Source organism: Pezoporus flaviventris, unplaced genomic scaffold (genome assembly GCF_033815535.1).
Source record: "Pezoporus flaviventris isolate CSIRO_AGI_PZ_B2104156 unplaced genomic scaffold, CSIRO_AGI_Pfla_v1 ptg000083l, whole genome shotgun sequence".
NCBI classification, from domain to species: Eukaryota; Metazoa; Chordata; class Aves; order Psittaciformes; family Psittacidae; genus Pezoporus; species Pezoporus flaviventris.
In genome coordinates, this window is record NW_026892631.1 from 511,967 (window position 1) to 533,350 (window position 21,384).

Consider the following 21,384-nt stretch of genomic DNA (forward strand, 5'->3'; position numbering starts at 1 on the left):
ACTCTTCTGTACTGAAATCAGCTGGCATCTCGGAACTTACTTCAGTAACAGATCCATCAAGAATAGTCTGCAATCATATCTCAGGTGGATATACTCAGTAATTTTAAAATAAGCACACAGACTTTTCTGTATCTACCTTTTACTACAATGCAGATCCCTGTTTTGTTTTGAAAATGCTAAGATACTGTGGATGTGTTTATTCATGCATTATCCTGGAAATCCCACCTCCTCCTTCCTGCCTTGCAAAATCACTTAGACTTTCTCTGCGACACTACTTCCTAAGACAAAAAGGGTGCCATCATTCCTCGCATTTCAAATGACAGGATAGATGAACTCCTGGCATTTTAGGCAAGCTGCTGTTCATTCTGCCCAGAGAAGCTTGGATCAACATGGTGATCTAAACACTGACAGTGTTGGGTGGTTGACCATGCTTAATACTCAAAACCAAAAATGACAGTCAATTGCCGATTTCCCATGTTGTACAATTTAGTGACAAAGCTCCTGGAATCAGTAGTTCTTGAGAAACCTTTTGGCTGGAATCTCTACCTGTAAGGCCTAGGGAAGGGTCTGCCTCAGAGGATGTATGTCATACAAGTTGCAAGTTCAACATCTCCATCATAGAAAGAGCATGTCTGATTTCCATAATTAGTGCATGTTTGCAGAAGGACTTAGAAGAAGAGCAGATAGTGAGCTTTTGATAAACAGAAGGCAAAGAGAACGTGCAAAGTGTCCAAGAGAGCACACTGGTAAAGGGCAGGATGTCCTGATTCCCCAGGAGGCTCAAGTTATTATTACTACAAACCTCTTAGCACAAACCAGCTCATACTCCATTCCATGTTACATGAGCAATAAATGCTGCATCTACATGTTCACAGGTCTGTGGAGGGACAGGCACTCTTGTGACAGAACTGTAGGAGTCCTCATGTTGTCTGAAATGGTCCTGAATTTAGCACAAGAGACTAGAGAAGGTCTCAGCCTCAATAGAAATGATTTCTAAAGCAGTGAGGAGGAGCGTGGTACAGGAAGACAGCTATTCCCCCTTGCAGAACTGAGATTCTGTATCAGTTGTCCCAGTAATAACCCAGAGACGGATTTGAGCACAAACAGGATGCTGGCTATAGCTACAATGTATGTGATTACATACACCATATAGTTCCAACATATGATTTCAGCTCGTCTTCAAAGTCCTACCAATGTGAATACTACCATTAAGTAACACTCAGCATTTTTTCTCTATCATTTAAATACAAGGTGTATGTCCATTAAGATATAGATACAGAAATAAGTACATGCAAGAGAATGGGTACATATATATCTAATTCATGTCTGTATGGATGTACCATATATGTATGCTCTCATGCTTTTTGAACATTAGCTTTCTAAAAGTGATTATGGTCAAACTTTCTCTGTACTTTTACCTGTGTGTGTGTGTGGTATTTCTGAAACAGATGATGCGAAAATGGCATTTTAGAAATGACGACTCTGCAACAAATCATGTTCTTGTTCAGTATTAGAATGTTAAATTACCCCCCTGAGAGCTGCTTTAGAAAGGAAAGCTTAAATATTGTCCTCCACAAAGAGTATGCTGGAACAGTAATGTTTCATAAAACATTAACACTAAAATATTCAAAACATCCTTGGATTTGCTCCATCAAAACCATACCTTCTGTTTTCAATACCAGCACCAGTGGCAGTTATCAATCTCTAACTATTCCCTTTAACACAGTTACTCCTGACAAAACAGGGACAGCCGAAGACAAGCAGGCTTATTTTACTAAATAATGTAACCAGTTACTTTTGATGTATTAGTCTGATTTACTATTTCCAAACAGATTATTCACTTTAAGTGCAAAAAGCTGATTTCTATGGTCTGTTTGATGTTTTTTCATGCACACAAATTTTTCAGAGAACAATTTGTTTTTAGCTTCCTGTTATACACATTTTTAAGAGCTTAATGTTTCCTGCCTCCACTTAATATAAAAGAACATTGCCCACTTTTGCTGAATGTCAATGAGATAGTTACAGTAAAGAAATTGTGCTAAAACAACTCTGATGCTATGGCCAGGTATCAGCAGAAATCCACCCCGTATTGGAGAAGAGTTTAATTACTCCAATGCACAACCAAAATAAAATGGAATCTCCCCAAAATATGATGCAAAGGGTCAGAAATTCAATCACCAGTAAATATTGTATTAAGTGGGTCTCTCTTATTTAAAAGGTAAGTAAAATGAAACAAAATGAAATAAAATGGAATAAAATAGGCAAGTCTTGCAGAGGCTTCATGGATCTATTTACAATTTATTTAGTTCAGTTAATAGGGGTTTTGTCTCATCAGGCAGGAGATGAAGCAGCATAGGCCTCTCCCTAAGCACCTTCAGTATTTCACTAACGAAGTTACAGTACATCAGAATATTTTAATCTGACACAAAGAATAACAATAGATCTGACTGTTGGGCTGATAATCTTCTTATCACACCCTGTGAAACGTAGATCTAATATTTGACTGAGCCTCCATTACTCGGCAACACATTCTAAAAAGGCCAACAATGGAGAGAGAATGAAGTGGAGTGTGGAAGTACCTCCATATCTACATAAAAGAGATTAGAGGCGACAGCGTTCCATTTTACAGCTCAATCATATTGTGTTAGCATGCGCTTATCCGAGCGCGGATGAAATTGAAAGAGAAATAAAAAAGAGTCAGGCAGATAGGAACCATAAAAGCGAGGCATGAGCAATTTCCAAGGATATAAAAGGATGCTAATGGCGGGGCCCTGTCATTCTTAAAAAGGGCTATTAGGGCACCATCATCTGTTCTTGCGCCCTTACGCTCCCCTAACTAAAGTCAAGCATTTCCTAATGCCATTGTGATCTTTTTCTTCTTCAGATAAGCCATGGTCATGTTTCATAACAACACACTTCCCATTTATTTGATTTATAAATGCAGGGAGACTAATTCTATTTACTGATAAAGGCTTTCCATATATATTTTTCTTTCAATATTTCCTTTTGTAGATGGCATAGACTTTTTTTGTTCAATAAAAGCAACTATTGAAATGTTTCCAATAGCACAAAAATACTAATAATTTTATCAAAAACATACGAACTTGGTACAATTTTAAAATGATTTTTAGTCTATGACCACAATGGGAAATGGTTGCCCAGGACAGAATGCATATTGCACTGTTACCTTTTACAGATAATTTCATTAAAAGACATTCTGTTAGAACAGCAAAAACATTAGTTTGGTTTCTTCCACAAAGACAAATTTTACTTTGAATTGAAATGCTTTACAGTCAAGATCTTTATTACTTATTAAGCACCTGATATATAAGGGCCTTTAATTATACTGAACCTGAAGAAATCACTATAGTAAAGAAAGATCTGCTGATTGCTGCTTTGCTGTGCTAGGCACAAATTCACTACTGGTATAATTAATCGATACCAAGAGATTTACACCAAGGATTTACTTAGTCCACCAAGCTACAGTGAACTTCTATGCAATTTGCACCCATTTCCCAACTCGTCCTTTTCCCAGTTCTGTTCTGTTTCTGCCCACAGTAATATATGTTAGGTTAGAAAACAGTCAGCTAGCACCAATCCAAGCTCTTCTACAAGTTGTTGCATGCCAGACATTAGCTGAGCGCAGGCAGTCCAAGTTCAGCAGTGCTCCATCATTCAAAACAGAGCTAGAAAAGCTCATCACATTTGCAGTTTAGCATGTCTACTTTTGTATTCTGATTTTTGTGATCAAATGGCAGAGAACAAGCACAGTTTTTATCACTGCCCCCTGTTACCAGAAGGCTTATAAAAAGATGGTCTTTTTTGCCTTTTTGTTCCTAAACACAGTCAGGTGAGTAAACTTAGCAAGCGACTTTACCACAGCAGGAGTGGTTTTGAGTTTACCTTGTAACAGAAAGCTGCTTCATGGGAAAAAAAAATGTTCCTCAACTAGTTCAGATCACAGACTTTAAATTTTCAAGGCCAGTTTACAGCATCCAATACCTTTTCCATGTTAACCAAAGCCATTATTTTAAAGGATTCTCAGTCTCATCACTCAGCTCTTCCTACTCCTCCAGCCAAATCAAAGCTACAGATATATTCACAAATAAAACCAACTGAAGTTCCCCTGCAACTATTATGGAGCACAACTGAGTTCTTTGAGAGCTACTCTTATTTTGGTTAAGGTGATCTAGGTATCTTCCAAAGATGAAACCCAAACTCACCTACTTAATTCATTTCTACTTAATTTGGGGTGCTTTATTAGCAACCAGCATAAGATAAAGTATCTACTAGAATACAGACTGATGTTTAAATGAGTTTACAATTTGCTTGGGCTCATCTAGAACTGCTCTGAACAAAGCCATTCAGAAATGTCAGCTGTGTTCCTAACCACTGTAACAAATTGTTGCCTGAATGCTGCACACCTAATGACTTCAAATTAGCTTCACTGCGATATTGCCTGACAGTTCGTTACGACTGTTAGCAACATAGCTGGCGTATCATGACCAATAAATTGGTTTCAGTGTGGGCTGGGAAAGGGACTTCCATCAATTTGATTAAAGAAATTACTGTAGCATTGAAAGCATAAAGACAAACTAGTTTAAGGAGACAGAAATAAGTTAAGGGTACCAGAAAAACACTGCTTGTGGTACAAAAGCTTGTTTATACACCATTTGTGGCACAGAGAAATGACTGCGTTTCAATTGCACGGCATAGTGACTATTTTAGAGTTTGCAGGTTGTTGTATCTAATCTGAAGTAGAATAATGCTCCATAAATGTACAAATTATTTTATTCTTATGCTTTCTTAGTGTTTAGATGTATCAAAAAATATACCTAAAAGCACATACCTGAAGAACTGAGGCCTTGTGCTGGTTAGCACAAGTGAGAAAAAACCTGGAAGACTATTTCTTTGTGATTTCTTTTTATACCAGAAATAAAAGACCTTTAACTCTGATAAACATAAAACTGACTAGATTATTTATTCTACTATTCAAGTATCCCCAAATCACATTTAAAATGAGGATGTCTGATTACTCAGAGGAATTAAAGGTTATCTGTTCTTATGCTCCATACGGGTCCACTATCAAAACTAGAAAACTAGCAAGCTGATGAAAACACACCAAACTTGCTCATTCCTCTGCTGGAGTAAAAAAGTACCTTCAGAAACAAGAAAAAAAGCCAACCTTTTTTGTGTGAATTTGCCATTTGTGAAAGCTGACAAACTGAGAACCTTTGGAGACGCTCTAGAAGTTTGTCTGCTAGCTCACAGAGCAAGAATAAATACTGGGGGGAAACCAGAATATATCTGAAATCTGAGCTGAAGAAATCACTCATCTTCTGAATTGCTGCTTTTGATGACCCCCACTTTTCTTGCTAACAGGAGTGCCAATCAGCTCTTATATATCGACACATTTATGTGATGTAGATCGCAGCCCATTTCACGCAGACCAAGGAGTACTAAGCTGTAAGATACCTTTTGGTACAGTTCAGTTCTTTCTACTGAATTGCTGGTATGATTCAATTCATTCAGTGAAAAGAACAATTGCTCTGTGCCATGCCAACATGTAAGTCAATTTCTGAACCTCCTGTGGTCAGTATAAGAGAGTGCTGCATTTATGTAATAGAGGAACCAGACTCAGATACAGCTACTGCTGAATCCGGTTAGTACAGAGGAAAGGACTTACACTACCCTTCATACTAATGCAGGCTAATGCTCTGGAGAGGAAGGTGAGTTTATCTTAGTAGAAGTAATACATAAAAAAAAAAAAAAAAATCACTAAGCAGCATGTAAAACTTTTTAACATAGTAACACTCACAGCAACAATACTATTTTTAAATATATTTTTAAAGTAAAATATATTATCATGTAACCAACATCCTATGTGAATCATCTGGAGCCTTAAGAAAACTTTATGCATTGTAGTGAAAGAACAAAATGTAATTTTTACCAGAACAGAATAACCCAAACAATGATTTATGTATGTTGTATGTTTGCAATAAATACTTTTCATACCTGGAATATGCTTAGCCCATCCAATGATCACCACCAGTTCTCTGTCTGCCAGGTCACAAAGAGTGGTAAGTGCTTTGATGTCACTGTCTGGAACAGTGGGGTCAGGCATAGCATAGATCTTCTCTGGTTCAGCCACCAGCAAATGGGAGACAATCTTGTTATCTGCAAAAATGGTCCAGAACAGTACAAGATCACCAGTAGCATCATTCCACTTGTCAAACACATGGCTCATATTCCAAAGTGCACATGAATTTGTCTTAAGATACTGGACCTAATTAAACTGTACTGTAACTTAATGTCTTCTACAAGCATCACAGCACAAATAATTCTGATCCACTAATGATTTTTATCACACTAGACATGTATCTCCTTAAGATAATAAATGTAATGGAATGTACAATACCTGATCACCTCCTAATATTAATTTTTTTGTAGAAATTAATAATTTTGTAGAAAAATTTCATGCATTATAATGTATTTTGGACTGTGTTAATAGGAAAGTTTTGCCCTCCTCTAATTACATGCAACACCCCCATCCCCAAAAGCAGGTGTATTTCTTGAGCCATTAATAAGCAATAAGTCATTCACTGAAATATGTGACTTTTGTCAGCAATTCCAGTTCTTTATTTTAGATGTCACTGTTAAACTGCTGCAATGGTCTCAGGACTTTCTCAGTGCTCATTATCGCGTACACCTTCTATTGTGGGTATCCTCCCCACTGAAATGTTAGGAATTAATCTGTACTCCTTGGGGTCTATGCTGTGAGAAAAGCTGGGTGCTGTCTTATATTTGCTTTTCAGTGAAACATTTGAATTTAGAATCATGTATAAAACTAGCCTAAGTACAAAAACAGACTAATGATCTCATCTCATTTTTAGTCAGGAATAGCTATTAAAATCAATGAGAACAAAGAGTGTAAAACTAAGGAAACTATCAATAAATGCAGACACTTCCTCAGAAAACTGGTTTTGTGCAAAGAATGATACTTCATCATAGTCACATACTGGTTATTTTTATCTATATAGCATTCTCATTCATGTGTTTAATATTTGTTTTTTTCATTCAGGTGACTTGAGAAATCTATTCGGAGTAATCAATTAAATTATAAGAAAAAGTGAAGAGGGAAAAAAAAAAAAGAGTAGAAGAGCCTGGAAGATTTACAAGAGTGTTGCTATTCTATGTTCCATAAGTAGGATAAACATAAAATGAGCATTAATGCCATGTGAAGGAACAATGGAAATCTCTCTATATAGAAGCCTGATTTGTTACTCTTAGAAGGCAGAACGAAAAACAAAGTAAGGGTCCAATTCCTTAAGCCTCCTATTACAGGATACATTCCAATACTTCCCAATATACTTATTTTTTACTTTTCAGGGTAGCTACATCTTGTGACCCCAAATGCACCACCAGAATTTAAAGCCCAAATGGCATCCTTTCGTGAATTTATGCAGATCTAGGACAGAGAGTTAAAGGGCTTGATATAAATGGGACTCAACTGTGAAAAGGTGCAAAGTATTCTCTGACTGTAGAGAAAGCTGCCAGAATTAGACCACTTTCCCCTCTTGCACATAAGCCACAGGATGGACCACACAGAGCTGCGGTGGAAGTTGACTGGGATGTGACTTGCCCCAGTGTCAGAGAGGCTCCCTACCAGCCCATGAAAGATTTCCATCCAATACCAGCTTGATTCATATTTCTGACACTCTACTGCTCTTTTGGGAGACAGACTCCTCAATCCTGATCCACCACATCTGTAAGTGTTGCCTTATTCCAAATTTGTGTGCCAGAAGTTGTGATTTATGTTAGCCCTTCATAAAATAAGTGGAAGAGCCAACTAGAAACCATCACGTCAGGAATGTTTTATTACAAGGGGATATATTCCTGCTTTATATGAACTACAGGAACTATGCCAACGGAGTAATTCTTGATCTCAATATTTTACTGATTACCAAACTGATTAATTAGGAATTCTATTCTTACTTAAAGATGACAGATGGTAGTTTTAACTTATATTGGCAAACAGCCTTTGCACAAAACTTATTTTTTAAACAGTCTTTTCCTATCCTGTTTAATTTCACACAGAAAACAATGTTTTTCAAGTGAGAAAAGATAACACTGCTTATTCAAAATTCCAGTACTGAAAATTCCAGCATTGAAAAAGATAAATAAATGAGAGTTTCTTAACAGCAAAACATATGTAGCTGAGGACTTCAACTTTGTGGGTCTATAGTCAGTGATAAATGAATGAAGAAGCACTCACAGGTCCAAGTTCTGGTTTTTTTTCCTGAAAACAAAGGAAATGGTCAAAGAGCCTCTTTTCCTTTTTTTATTAGGTTCCTCACCAATAGCTTTTTGTAGATGATTTAGGAATATTGTATATTTTGACTCTGGATTTGCAAAAGCTCAGATTCTTTTTACTTTTGCAACCAACAAGAGCTATAGACAGGCCATTAGACTCCATGGTGAAGCTGGAAAATGCAATAGGCACCAGAAGCAGGTGTAAGAGAGATCCTCTAAACCCCTGCTTTTTCCCTATTGGGGGAAAAGCTACATGTATTGGCACATGCACAAATGTAGACCATAGGAAGATTTTGAATGTACCCAGAAAGCTCCATCACTCAGGAAACTGAATGGCCATGAGCCCTGTTTCGAGGTAAATCTTATTTAACGTTTCCCTAATTAGAATCACTAGAACCCAATTTTTATTCCTGTGCCTTGTTATACACAAATTATCTGCCACGGTCCAGAAAATCTCCCAGGCTACTTGCACACAAAATTGATTCAACTGTTTGAAGTCTTGACACTCATCTGGCAAGGATCTGAAAATTCATTTTTGTAAATGTTTGGTACAAAAATGTTCATAACTGGACGAGCTAAGGAAAGGGAAGGGAGATAATGAGTAATGGCTTATAAGGAGGTTAGGTATCTCAGACAAATAGAGCTTACAGAAAGTGGTGTAGTTATCGTCTTAAAGGTAATGCAATGCACTACTTTAGAGTGATCTTGGGTTTACACAGAGATTCTTGCGTTTCAGTACAACTGCACTAACCTCTGTTCATATTAAAGGGGTTGGGACTTTGAGGTTGGATTTATTCTCTTATTCTTTTTGCCTGTTTGGTCTTGGCTTTGTTGGAATGCCCAGCTATCAACATTTCTACTCAATGACAGTATCAAGTAAATGAAAAACTGACAATCTGTGCACCCAGGAAAACTAAACCTCTAATGAAATTAAGCATTAGAGTTTATTAAATTTTATTGTATTATCAAAAAGTTTTTATTATAATGTGCAAAATCTGCTTAGTGCAGCCCTAGATTGTATTTACAGAACACTGGGACAGCTTATGGAGGCTGAGTAGAAGATGCCAGATTGGACAATTGAAGGAATATAATCAGCATAATGTTTTTTGGAAAGGCAAAAGGAAACTATGCCATATGTTCACTTAAGCCTTAATTTTATGTAAAACTGGCTGTTTTTTCTTTGACACAGCTAAAATGCCCTTTTACTTACAGTTCAAAGACTGTTTATTTGCTCTCCAGATCCCCATATGCTCCAATGTATTGTACACAGCACTGTCCCCTACTGGGGAACACAGAGTCATAGAATCAGCTAGGTTGGAAAAGACCTTTAAGATCATCAAGTCCAACCGTTACCAGCATGAACAGAAAGAGATTCCATTTTCCATACAGTCAGGTATTTTCAAGAGCCTAAAACTGACATGTGTGTTGTCAGAGGCACAGGAGCAGAGGCAAATGGGAGAAAAGGAGTCCAGCCTCCTTACTTCTCTGGCTTGTTTCTCTAGTTTAGGATCAAATGAAACTTCTCAGCAGGAGCAACAGGATGTATGTATTCTCATTTGGAAGAGTTTATAACACTTGATACAGCGCGTATGCCTTTGCGGGGTAATACATTAGCCTCTTGCACTACAGCTATAATGCTATTAAATTTACTTCATGGAATTAGTACAGTCACTGCTTGAGTTTATATAAGCTGCAAAGCAAAACCCCTAACTATTTTTAGTTAATCGCAAAGAGGATGGAACTTGTATTTTAGCAATGAGATGATCATCTCTCTCTTAATTTCAGCCTGGTGAGATACAATCAAGGACATTACTAAAACATAACAAAACAAAGCAAAAAAAATCCATGAGGGTACTAGAGCCCAAACTACCAATCTATGCTTGTTATTAGTGTGCCATATTGCTGTTTTAATCTAATGCTAGGTACTGTATTAATCTAAAGGTATAAATTAATGAGGCTTTTAATGTATTTTCATTGGGAGGTTGAGCAGTCAAACTCATTTAGCTAGTGAAAACTACAAAAATCACATTCTTGTGAAATCTGAAACTAGAAGCTTCAATGAACTAATGAGGACAGTATGAACCGTTTTATGTACCACTGAAAATAAACTGTAAACGTAAAATTTGCACTGCATAAACCATGCTTTTATACACTTCCACCTGTAAAACTATTCTTTGTTCAACTCCACTTCGGAAAGATGAGCATATTTAAAACAGAATTATGTTAACAGCTGAATGGATATAGCGTTCATGGTAATACCTTCTGACCAAATCCTTGTCCCTGTCAGAAAGAGCTTAACAAACAGAGCTGTGAGTTGATAGCTTGTGGTCAAAGAGAAATTCTGTATATCTGGTGTACTCACATGGCTTTTTTGCTGGCTGAACTAGCTGAGGGTTCAGGTATGGGCTATTCTCTGCATCTATTCTGCGCTTGTACTTCTGGCGACCTCCACGTACTCTGTCTAGGCGGACACCTATGTTGGGAAAAATAAGCAAACATTTAATTAAAAATACTATGAGGATGCCTGTCAGGTAACACTCCTGTATCTCCTCACTTCCAATATTTATTTAAAATGCATGCTTTTTTCAAAAGATTAATTTTAGAAAGCAAGGGAAAGCAGCACTAAAAGTATTTGCAAGCTGTTTAGATTTTCACACATGCAAGACTAAGTATACAACACAATTTCCTGTTCATTTAAAACCATTTATTTATTTTTACATATTATTAAAAGAGTTAACAAATCTGGTTTCCATTTGAAAGGGTCTGATCTTAAGTTGTCTTTGCCAGAAGCAGAAGATCAAAGCTGCAACAAACACCATGGATACACAAGGCTAACAGAGAATTGGAACTTTAGAAACAATGAGTGCTGTATACATTGTAGACAGTCAAAACCAATGCCCTTAATTAACATGGATTAGAATGGCCAGAACATTATTGTTAGCGAAATAAGAACATATACATGGCTTAAAGACCCAAAATGGCTCATGAGGGTTTGAAAGAAATTGCATGGCTGTGCGTTTAGATGTCATCAATGATGAAATAACATTTGTGTTGTACCTCCATAGTGTTCATTGCTTCAATAAAGCATTCTGCTACCTGCTTTGTACAGATAGATAAGAGTTTACCTTCCTGAAACAAGCTATAGCTGCTCTCATAGACAAAATGAAAAAAGGAGGGGGGGAGAAGATGGTAGGTCCTATAAAACAATGAGGTATTTTTATTTCCTTCTGAGTCACCCAGGCAGATTTCCAGACAACCAGGACAAATGCCAGTATAACCAAGCAGTAACATAACCCTGAAGTTGAAAAACCTGGCACATACGCAGGGCAACAGGACAAGTAATAAATACCAAGTACAAAATTTGTCTCTCATGACATGGATTTAACTAGACAAGAACACAAGATCACATTAAATATCAATGATCTCTCTGAGTGATACAATGAAGTACAGCTCACTTTCTCACTTTGCTTTTCATTGTCTGTTTAGCCCTCCTCCCTCAATCTTTTCTATTGCCATTATTGTGCCCTACTCTAATAATTCCCATCTCCCTCATACCTCCCCTCACAGGAAATACCTCTACAACTGGCTTCTGAAGAGCAGAGAATCCACCACGAAAGAAGTTAAGGTTTCTGTGCACAGCAAGGAGAATACAGCACAGAGTTTAAGTGCTGCCCATGAACCTGCACTAGTAGAACAGTCTAGTTACCAGGAAACATCTGTCAGTCCTCTTTCATCCTCACAAACCAGAGGATGGACTGGGTTTTGGTGAAGAAAAGCCATCTTGCCAGCTAGCCAGAAACCCAATGCCAAAAATTCTTCTGGTTCCACACAAGGCCCTCAGTGACATGGGTTAGTGGTGGCCTTGGCAGTACTGGGGTAATGGTTGGACTTTGTTATCTTAAAGGTTTGTTCCAACCTAGCTGATTCTATGATTCAGTTACATTTCTCGTCAGATGTTACCAGTTATACTGTGAATCACACTATATAAATAATAAACCCAACCGATTGCATACCCAAACAGGTCAGTGTATAATTATAAATGACACCTTGTTTATTGTACTTGCCTATATTACTACCAAACTTGCGACTGATTTATGGTCTAAGCTATTTGAGAGAATTCCTGGTGATCTGATCAACAAAGCATGGTTATTTTTTTTGTTTGTTTTTAGAGTTACACTTGGAAATGCAGGAACTACAAGACCACTTTAAAAACTGAAAGTCCAAAGCTTTTCAGAGCTAATGATAACTCAGTGTTCTTCACCCCTGAATTGGGAGTTTGAGCTACACCTGAAGCACATGACATTCAGGACAATATACCACCATAAAAAACAAACAGCAAAGAGCAAGGTTTGACAGCTGAGTATTCAGAAATGCACAGAGGGTTAGAAGAAGCCACATGTAATATTGCTGGGATTATGAAAAAGACTGGCCAGCATTTGAGGAAAAATAGACAGAAAATTATTTCTGCATAATTCAGATGCCATCCTTCTTTCTGCTTGGGAGCAGATTTCATAGTAATAAAAGATGGATAGCATCAGACAGAAGTATGTTTAATCAGAAAGTAATGGAACAAAAGCTTAAATTAAAATAATATAAATTGACCGAGATTAATATTTTTTCTACCTCCTTCGCATTTGCTGAAATACACATTCAAGCCACTCGTACTCAAATGGGAGGAAATACAGAGAAATGTTACAATAGCACAGCTATACATCATCAATGCACTAAAGAACTGGGGAATAACAGTACTGTATTTTAAAATTACCTAAATCTACAGCATAACTAATTCAAATTTTAAGGCGAAAGCATTCTTTGACAACATAATACCAAGAGACTATAAATCAGAGGTGTATAACCCTTTCAATAAAACTGATACAGACGTTACCATTGGTTTAGTTCCTAAGCTTTCCTCATTCCTAGTACTATTACAAAGTAGCTAGTTTAGAATCAATTTGTGATGATTTGTCACACTCAAATTGGTATTTTACTTCCCAAGAGGCTTTACAGGAGTAAATACAATGGAAGACACCACTTAAGAAAGTATACCCATCTGACATACCATAAAAACTTTGGAGTTTGGCAGGTAGCAAAATGAAATCCTAAGGTTCCTGTGTATACGCATGCATTTTCCCCTGTAACTCCTACAGCTTGTATGAGAGAATCCCTAACATACAGATGCATTTATCTGCTTTCAAAACAGTAATAGCTGATGCTTTCTTTGCTAGAAAAACAAAGGGAAGAAAGAAAACCAATTCTGTCCACAAAGATCTTAATTTGGGGCAGGAGGATCTCAACATCTTCATCAGAAGTAATTGCTGTAATTCAACACATAGTCTGTACTCAGATGACTGAGGAGAATACTGTGGCACCTAGCTTGCATAAAGGGAGAAGTTAAGAAGGTCTCTGCTTTGGCTCTGCTGTGCATGTGGCTTGCCAGCATCTTCAGCATCTCAGTTCACTCACTGCATCAGTCCTCAAAAAGTGAAAAGGCAGACATCCAGTTCACCTATATAAACTTGTGTCACATCTCCAAATAAATTGCACTGTACCTATTATCATTTCAGTTGTTTAAGGTTCAACCAGCCATTAATGTCACTGAATGAAGCTCCACTGAAGACAAGCAAGTTGATTCTACACGTTCCCCAATGCTCAGTTTTGTTTCCAATTCTTCAACAGAAAAACAAACCCAAAATCCCTAATGAAAAAGAACAGGGATGACTGCAGGAGACAAACGGAAAGAACAGGCTTGCTACCACTTACAATACCAGCTACTTTCAACAGTCAAGTAAACATGTTCAGTTTACTTCTTAAAACAAGCACATGGACTCATCTGTTCAGGAGTGATGGGTAGTCACATTCTTGTGCAATTTACAAAGCTTGGAAGATAAGGATTAGACTAGAACTGTAATACATGGAGAGATGGAATCTATGTAAATCAATGGAATAGCCACGTTTTTAAAAGAAAGCATTTACACATACTAATACAACATAAGAATTTCTCCAGCTGACCTTAAGGAAAAAAAAAAAGGTCATATAGTCACTACATAAGCTTCTACAAAAAAGGTTTACCTCCTGGCTCCTCACACAATCTTTGCATGATTTCTATGATACGCTTCTATATGAGATGTCTATGATATCCTTTGCACGGTTTCTATGACACACAACAAAATTATATTGGGCACTTACTGTAAAAAGAAAGTGCCAAGACAATCTTGCACAAAAATAACTGAAGTGTACCAATGATGTACAAAATGAGGTACCTATCAGGTACTTCAATCTGAACAAACTTAACATAAGCAAACTGAACTCTCCATTTTCTCTGTATTTCCTTATCTGCTCCTCTCTCACAATTATTCCTATTCTGTAGTCCTTTCTTCACATTGCCTTGAAGCCTTCATGTGGGACAGGTACCCCCTATGACCAGTGCTATATAATCAAAAAGACTGCCCTTACCCCAATACATCATTCTTTTTGCAATTCACCTTAGTGTGATAATCCTGTTTAACCATGCCATCTCATTTTCCATACATATCCAAGCCATACATACATATAGCCATATATCCAAGCCATTCCATACATATCCAAGCATACTAATTACTCCTTCACAATCTACCTCTCCTTTCTCATCCCCTCCTTCTTAGCCTGGCTACAAGTCTCTACTGTTCATTTGTCCACCTGTTCCACAAACATTCTTATCCTTCTCACAGAGCTCTATAGTTCCTGGAAATCCTCAATCTAACATGGAAGGCTTTAGCCTTATCCTTCAAATCTAGACCTACCAACACCAGGACTGCCTGTAAGAAATCAACTACTACCTATAACCTGGGAGAGCTTTTTGTTTCAGAAAAAATAAATCTAATTCACTGAAATATGAACTAATATCTGAATAATCAAAGCTCCCTCTGTACCTTCCAGTATATCAAACACACAATTTTGACTTCCTAAAGAAATTCCAATTTCTGCTCCCTTTCCATCCCCCCTACATGAAGGTATCTTCTACACTGCTGCTGTTTTGGTGCCATTGTTTTGGACAGTATCTTGAGAGAGTGTTCCAGTTTACTTGAACATACTGTGCCTATTTGTAAGATTACTGAGTAAGCTTGGGTAAACATTCTGAACCCTGGGTTTTGCTTTTATTCACACAGAGCAGGAAAACTAGTTGATTTTTCCACCATGAATGGAGATATAATGTATGCAGATTTAAGAATGCATGGTCATCTAGTTACTCTTCAGACAATTCAGTAGTCTTTGTAGTTTTGGATTAGAGAAGTGTGAAGCCAGTGCATTAATCCTACAGTCTGAAAGATTCATAGTGGAAAAAATCCTTCTTATTTAAACCACAAAAGACCTCTCTCAATAGAGCAGAAACAAGCAGGAAATAACACACCATGAAGAAAAAAGATAATATGAGCTATTTTTGCTTCTGGATCTGCATCTTTGTTTTATGTGCTGAATTATAAAGATGCCAGAGAGCTTCTGAAATGAATTTACAAAGCGTTTGGATAATACCATATGCAGGTAAAAATTCTGCTACAGATGTAAAATATGTGTCCATTAGTGGGTAATATTTTGAAAAGAGAGTTCTAAGTCATCAAAGAAGATAAAAGCTATGACTTACACTAAAGCTTTCCAGATCTACACCTGAATTAACAATTAGCAGGGGAAGGCTTTAGTGTTTTGTCTTCTGATAGCTATCTGCACTACTAAACACATTATTTAGTGCAGCATAGGAAGTCTAAAATTCGTCCTCCTACCATACATGCAGTCAGTACCAAAAAGTATTTGTTAATATGGGGTAAACTGGTTGTCCTCAAGAGGTGCCTATGAAACAATTCAGATCATTAACTGGCCCATATAATGGCTTGAAAGGCAAAACAATGTTTATTACTTTAATATCTACCTTGCTCTTTGCCTGTAAGTTGTTTAATTTAACAAAGATTCACAACAAACAGTTTATTAGTAAAAAAGAATTGGGCCAATTATTTAGTGACTTTTTCCAGGCTGAAAAATCAAAGACTTCTTTCGTGGAACAAGCGTTTCCACCTCATCCTTCATTCCAGGTTTTGCTTATGTTTAATCGTGGAAAATGTTTCTAGTCAACCAAATGTAAGCAACGGTTTGAAAAACCCATTTTTGTCCTGGGAAGAGGGGATGAGAAGGGCAAATTCTGGCACAGGAACTGAAAATAAAAATCTCTTTGGTTCAAGCCCAAAGGTTGGGGGTTTTGTTTCAGTTTGACTATAGAACTGATGTGTTACACAGCTCAGTACTCAACCTCTCTTGAAAGGAACATTAAGTTTGCATTAACTAATCATCTACATGCTGAATTTTTGTGCTCTGTCATTTATGCATTAAAACATAAAAGAACATGAAGAAAATCCACTTAGTTTTCCCATGCAAATGAGATTTCATGTAAATAAATAAATTATATTATTTCTTAGCCCAAGTAATTTCCCTTGAAGAATGGTCCATAAACAAAGATGTTCACATGGAGAAAATGCAGCGTGAAATGCTTAAGAGTATCACCATCGCTTTACATGTTTCAATGGTTCCCTATGAAGCTCAGTATCCTAATCTGTGACACTCACAAATACAAATTAGGTCACAGGCAACAGGTGACAAGTTTTAATTGAATGTCTTCTGCTTGCAATTCTGACAAAAGGTGAACGGAAATAAATGAGTCTGGCAAGACAGCCCTGAGCCTTACAATGCCCAATATCTCATTATTTTTAAACAGCTATCTATAAACTGATGCTGACAAGCCTTGAAACTTTTATTTCTGTTCAACAAGAGGTGAATGTGCAGAAAGAAAATAAATAAACAAATAAACAAACAAACAAACCCAGGGCAGCTAACTGTTGCATTAAACATGCAATACCCATTATTAGACCTTGAATATTGCAAAAGAATGCCTTTCATACCTCACATAAGAACTTACAAAGTGAGGAAAAGCTTATGTTGCAGCAAAATGTGCACAGTTGTAAACTCTGAGGGAAAAGCAATGCCGAATGAAGACTGAATACATAAAGCCCTGACATTTCTGAAATGAAACAGTTACCATCATATAATACTTCTCTCCACATCATCTGGACTACCAATATACTAATAAGTGGGAGGCGGTATAAAATACTGCAAAAGCTTTATGAATAACATAGAAAACACTGTTGCTAATTGCACCATTAAATTTCACATCAGTGTGCTTTTCTATCATAACAATATGATAGTATATGCTGTATTTTAAGTGAATTATTTGCTATGCAAGGTGTAAGAATAAAATAATTGCTTACAAGGCATCAGAATAAATAAAGGCAACCTTTCCCTAACTAAACAGCACAGTTCTTACTTTAATTTATTTAAATACAGTTACACAAGATGCTATCTTGTTTCAGAGTTCAAATTACAACCAATTTAATGAAGTGGAGCTTGTGGGGCTGTGAAGTCATTACTGCATCAATACACTTGTAACCATTACTTTAAGGTGACAAGACTGGGAAAGTCAGCTTGGCTTATGATCCAAGGAGAAGGCTTGGAATGCCAGGAGACAAAAAGGTCAAAAAGTAAGTTTAAGCAAGGCCATACCAATGCCTGAAGGTCAAAAGCAGGCTTGTATTCTAGATCACATCACCAGAGCTTATAAAGAATTCAACAGCTATGCTAGTGACAACTCTAATAGAAAAGAAGTCTAACTGAAGTTCTGGACCGTTTGCTGGTGACTCTCAAGAGAGATGGGAAGATCAAAATGAAATGCACTATAATAATCAGACTGTGAAGTACCAGTAGCATGAATCAAGATCTCAATACCCTTTTCAGATGCAATAATGTGCTGTTTCCTAATATTTCAGTTAGTGACTTGGATGATGTGGTATTCTGGAATTAATCTGAGATCCAGAAGTCATAGGGAAGCTCTTAATAATGTGAGTTGAAACAGATAAAATCATATCTTGAAAATAGCTTGTGCAGAATTAAGATTTCTATTTAGAGGAAGTGATTTCATTTTGCTGGAACAGAACCAGAGGAAACTAAAGGATTGCTCTCATACTACAGCTTTAAAACAGATGTACAATTGACTGAAATATTAAGTTGCTTACGCTAGCAAGCATGTCCCCTGATTTGCTTTGGCTCAGTTTTATTGTTCGGTTTGGTTATTTTTCTTTCTTTTTCTGTTTTACTATCCTTTTCTCTCTTTTTATTTTTCCTTTTTTCTTTTTTTTTTTTGGACAAAATCTTTCTCATCTTTCTCAAGGAGTAGCCACTCTGTTCTGAACTGTACAAGGTGAGCTAAATTTAGCTTTCAAATTATGCTCATGTCCCAAAGTAAAAGAGACTTATCTTTCAGCTAAGGTGGGTTTGTACTGCCAGTAGAATCTAACCTGGCCTTACTACAAAAGTATGTGTTCTCACAGAAGTCTGGACTTTTCCAAGGCCTATTCATTGAAACACTTTGCCTCTTCTCTTAGCATACCCATATCAATTCTAACTATCCCCGCAATCTTTCTCATATTTATGTATTGAGTATTAACCATACTTTTGTTGGTGAAGCACTAAGCAATTCTTCCCCAATTTTTTAATACTTTTAAAGAGTAAAATGATTTGTGGAACCTCATCGATTTCACAATTCATCCTTCAAGGTTCCTCAAAAGGAACAGCATGTTTCTGAAGTTATTCTCTCTTCTACATGATGCTCTTTAATGGCACTGCAAAATCTAGACCAAGTGGCACAACAGGAAAACAGCCCAAGAAACTTACACCATGACTCAGCCTCTAGTTAGGGCTAACACATAATTAGCATTGTACCTTACTGTAATTTATAGTCTAAGTAAACTTTATCAGATTTAGCTACAGAATATTGTACTGAAAACTAGACTATCTAAAGTAATTTAATGAATTCATGCCAACTTGATGCTAAAAAAAGGGGTACTTTTAAACCCAATTTTTTGGTGATGCCTGCATCCACATCACATGAAAATGTGGGCTTGGAAAATGTTACAGGTATTCCTATATTTCTGCTTTGCTTTCACCCAAAATGTGAGAATTTTGTCTTCTGTATTGTTATTTTGTGATTTTTTGTCAGGATTAAATAGGAGTTTCACAACAGGGTTTCATTTGGGGTCTTGCAGTACTTTCTTCTGCTCCCACCACCCCCCAGTATTAAGGAATGTAGCTGATGTGTCCTTAAAATTAATTTCAAATGTTTACTCAGAGACTAAATACAGCAAAATCATTGTTAGTTCAGAATTAATTATCTGTCTGCAATGTTTCTGAAAGCAGAGGTAAATGAGGGTATTGAAATAGGGTATTTCTAAGAGCTAACACAGCTCATCATTGTGCAAACGTATGTGTGTCTGCACATATATCCTTATACATACCAGAAGCGTTCAAGTCACAGACTAAACCAGTGCATAAAATGGAAATGTTGCAACTTTAAATCCTCAGTGTGTGTTTGATTAAAAGTCATGTGATTTTGAACTCAAGTGTGATCCACTCAAAATGACCTTCCCAGGAAGGGATTTTATAAATGGCCTTTAACAAGGCACACAGTCCCACCCACAGAAGTCTTCTGAAGAAACAGATATTTGTGTTTTAGACAAAGTATCACAGTGTACAAACATCTGCCCCAAAATTTTCCAGAGCACTGACAACATGCCAGAAGATTAAAAAATGCATACTATTCTTCGAATCTTCTAATGTTCACTTCTTTTCCATTAACACACAAAAAAATGAAATATTCCTGTATATACATATTTATAAAAATCCTAAGATAATATCTGACTTTACTGGCTGAAGCCTGAAAAGAACACCAGGTTAAATTCCTACAGTTCCTGTAAGAAGTGTATATATTTAGTCTGTGTTTCATCTCAGTAAAGCAATGGGAAAGAAAATGAAACACAAAGAGTTAACAGGTACAGGTAAAGTTCTGTGGACGTCAACGAAAAACCTAAGCCTTCATTTTGAATTTTAAGTATTCTCCCAAATATATTTAACACTTCATTCATGCCTAGAGTGTACCTGTTTATACATTAGCTCATATATCCTGCTAGCCTTATAACCTGGCATACTGCCTTGCACGCTGGAGTGACAGGTTACCCTGTGTGTGGCCTCGGCATTCCATTCTAAGGTAATACTTGAGCAACTAAGGAAAGGTTTATTAGCCATACCACTTTACTGATACTACTGATAGAAGCTACCCATACAAAATCAAAATGGTTAGCCTGCACATTGACTACTCTTTTGTAATTAGAACTAGCACCACTGGATCAGAGTTAATACAGAAAATCCCAGTTGGAAAACCTAACTGTAATGTGCTCAGCGGTTTCCAGAATTTTTGACTGTCCATAATATTACGCACAATTAATACCACAAGGTAAATTGATTTCACTTTCATAAAAGACAATAAATTTTTAAACAATTAGACAATATACCCTGATTATAAAATGCCCCTGCTCTAAAACAGAAAACAGTGGCGATTTTCTTCTGATCTCACAGGTAATAATGGGCCTTTGGGAAATGGGTTAATAAATTCTAGTTTTCTAAACCAGGCAGACTGATTTACTGCAAACTTCCCTCATTACAGTTATAGTAGATGTCTATCAAATTGCCTATGAGAACAAATTTATGGAAAATATCCAAGAGTAATGCTTTGCTCTTATTAAAATACATGAATATGTATGTAATTTTAGCCAGACTAAATGAACAAAACAAATAGAAAGAGAAAAAAGGTCAACAATTGTTGCCATGTGAATAATTCTTTTCCACAAGAAACAACTCCCTGTTAAAAATACCCTTATACAGACGATGTTTGTCTGAGGAGAATGCTTTTGTGTAAATTGTAGTGGCAACCACTACGAAGAAAAGCCATACCACGTGTACAGGGGTATGTTAATACAAGTAATTGGGCAACATAATTACATAAACATTATTTAAAAGAGGAAATAAAAGCATAAATTTTCCTCATCTCCAGAAACTATTTTCATATAGAACTTTTAACAGCTGCAGTATTTTCTTTTTTTAATATTTAGTTTTAAGTCAGTAATTCCTGACAAGCACAGTCTATTTAAAATTAGCCAACAGGAG

At 36.7% G+C, this 21,384-nt stretch overlaps 1 protein-coding gene across 25 annotated transcripts in view; it reads right to left on the reverse strand.

The window, feature by feature from the left end:
- ESRRG (estrogen related receptor gamma) overlaps positions 1-21,384 on the reverse strand; it is a 401,788-nt gene that overhangs the window by 42,705 nt on the left and 337,699 nt on the right. For all 25 annotated transcript variants that reach the window (XM_061475106.1, XM_061475098.1, XM_061475113.1 and 22 more), the window contains 2 exons: positions 10,676-10,786; positions 6,016-6,177 (listed from right to left, as the gene is read on the reverse strand). In XM_061475106.1, the coding sequence (XP_061331090.1) occupies positions 6,016-6,177; positions 10,676-10,786 (273 nt within the window). The remainder of the gene's footprint in view (positions 1-6,015; positions 6,178-10,675; positions 10,787-21,384) is intronic.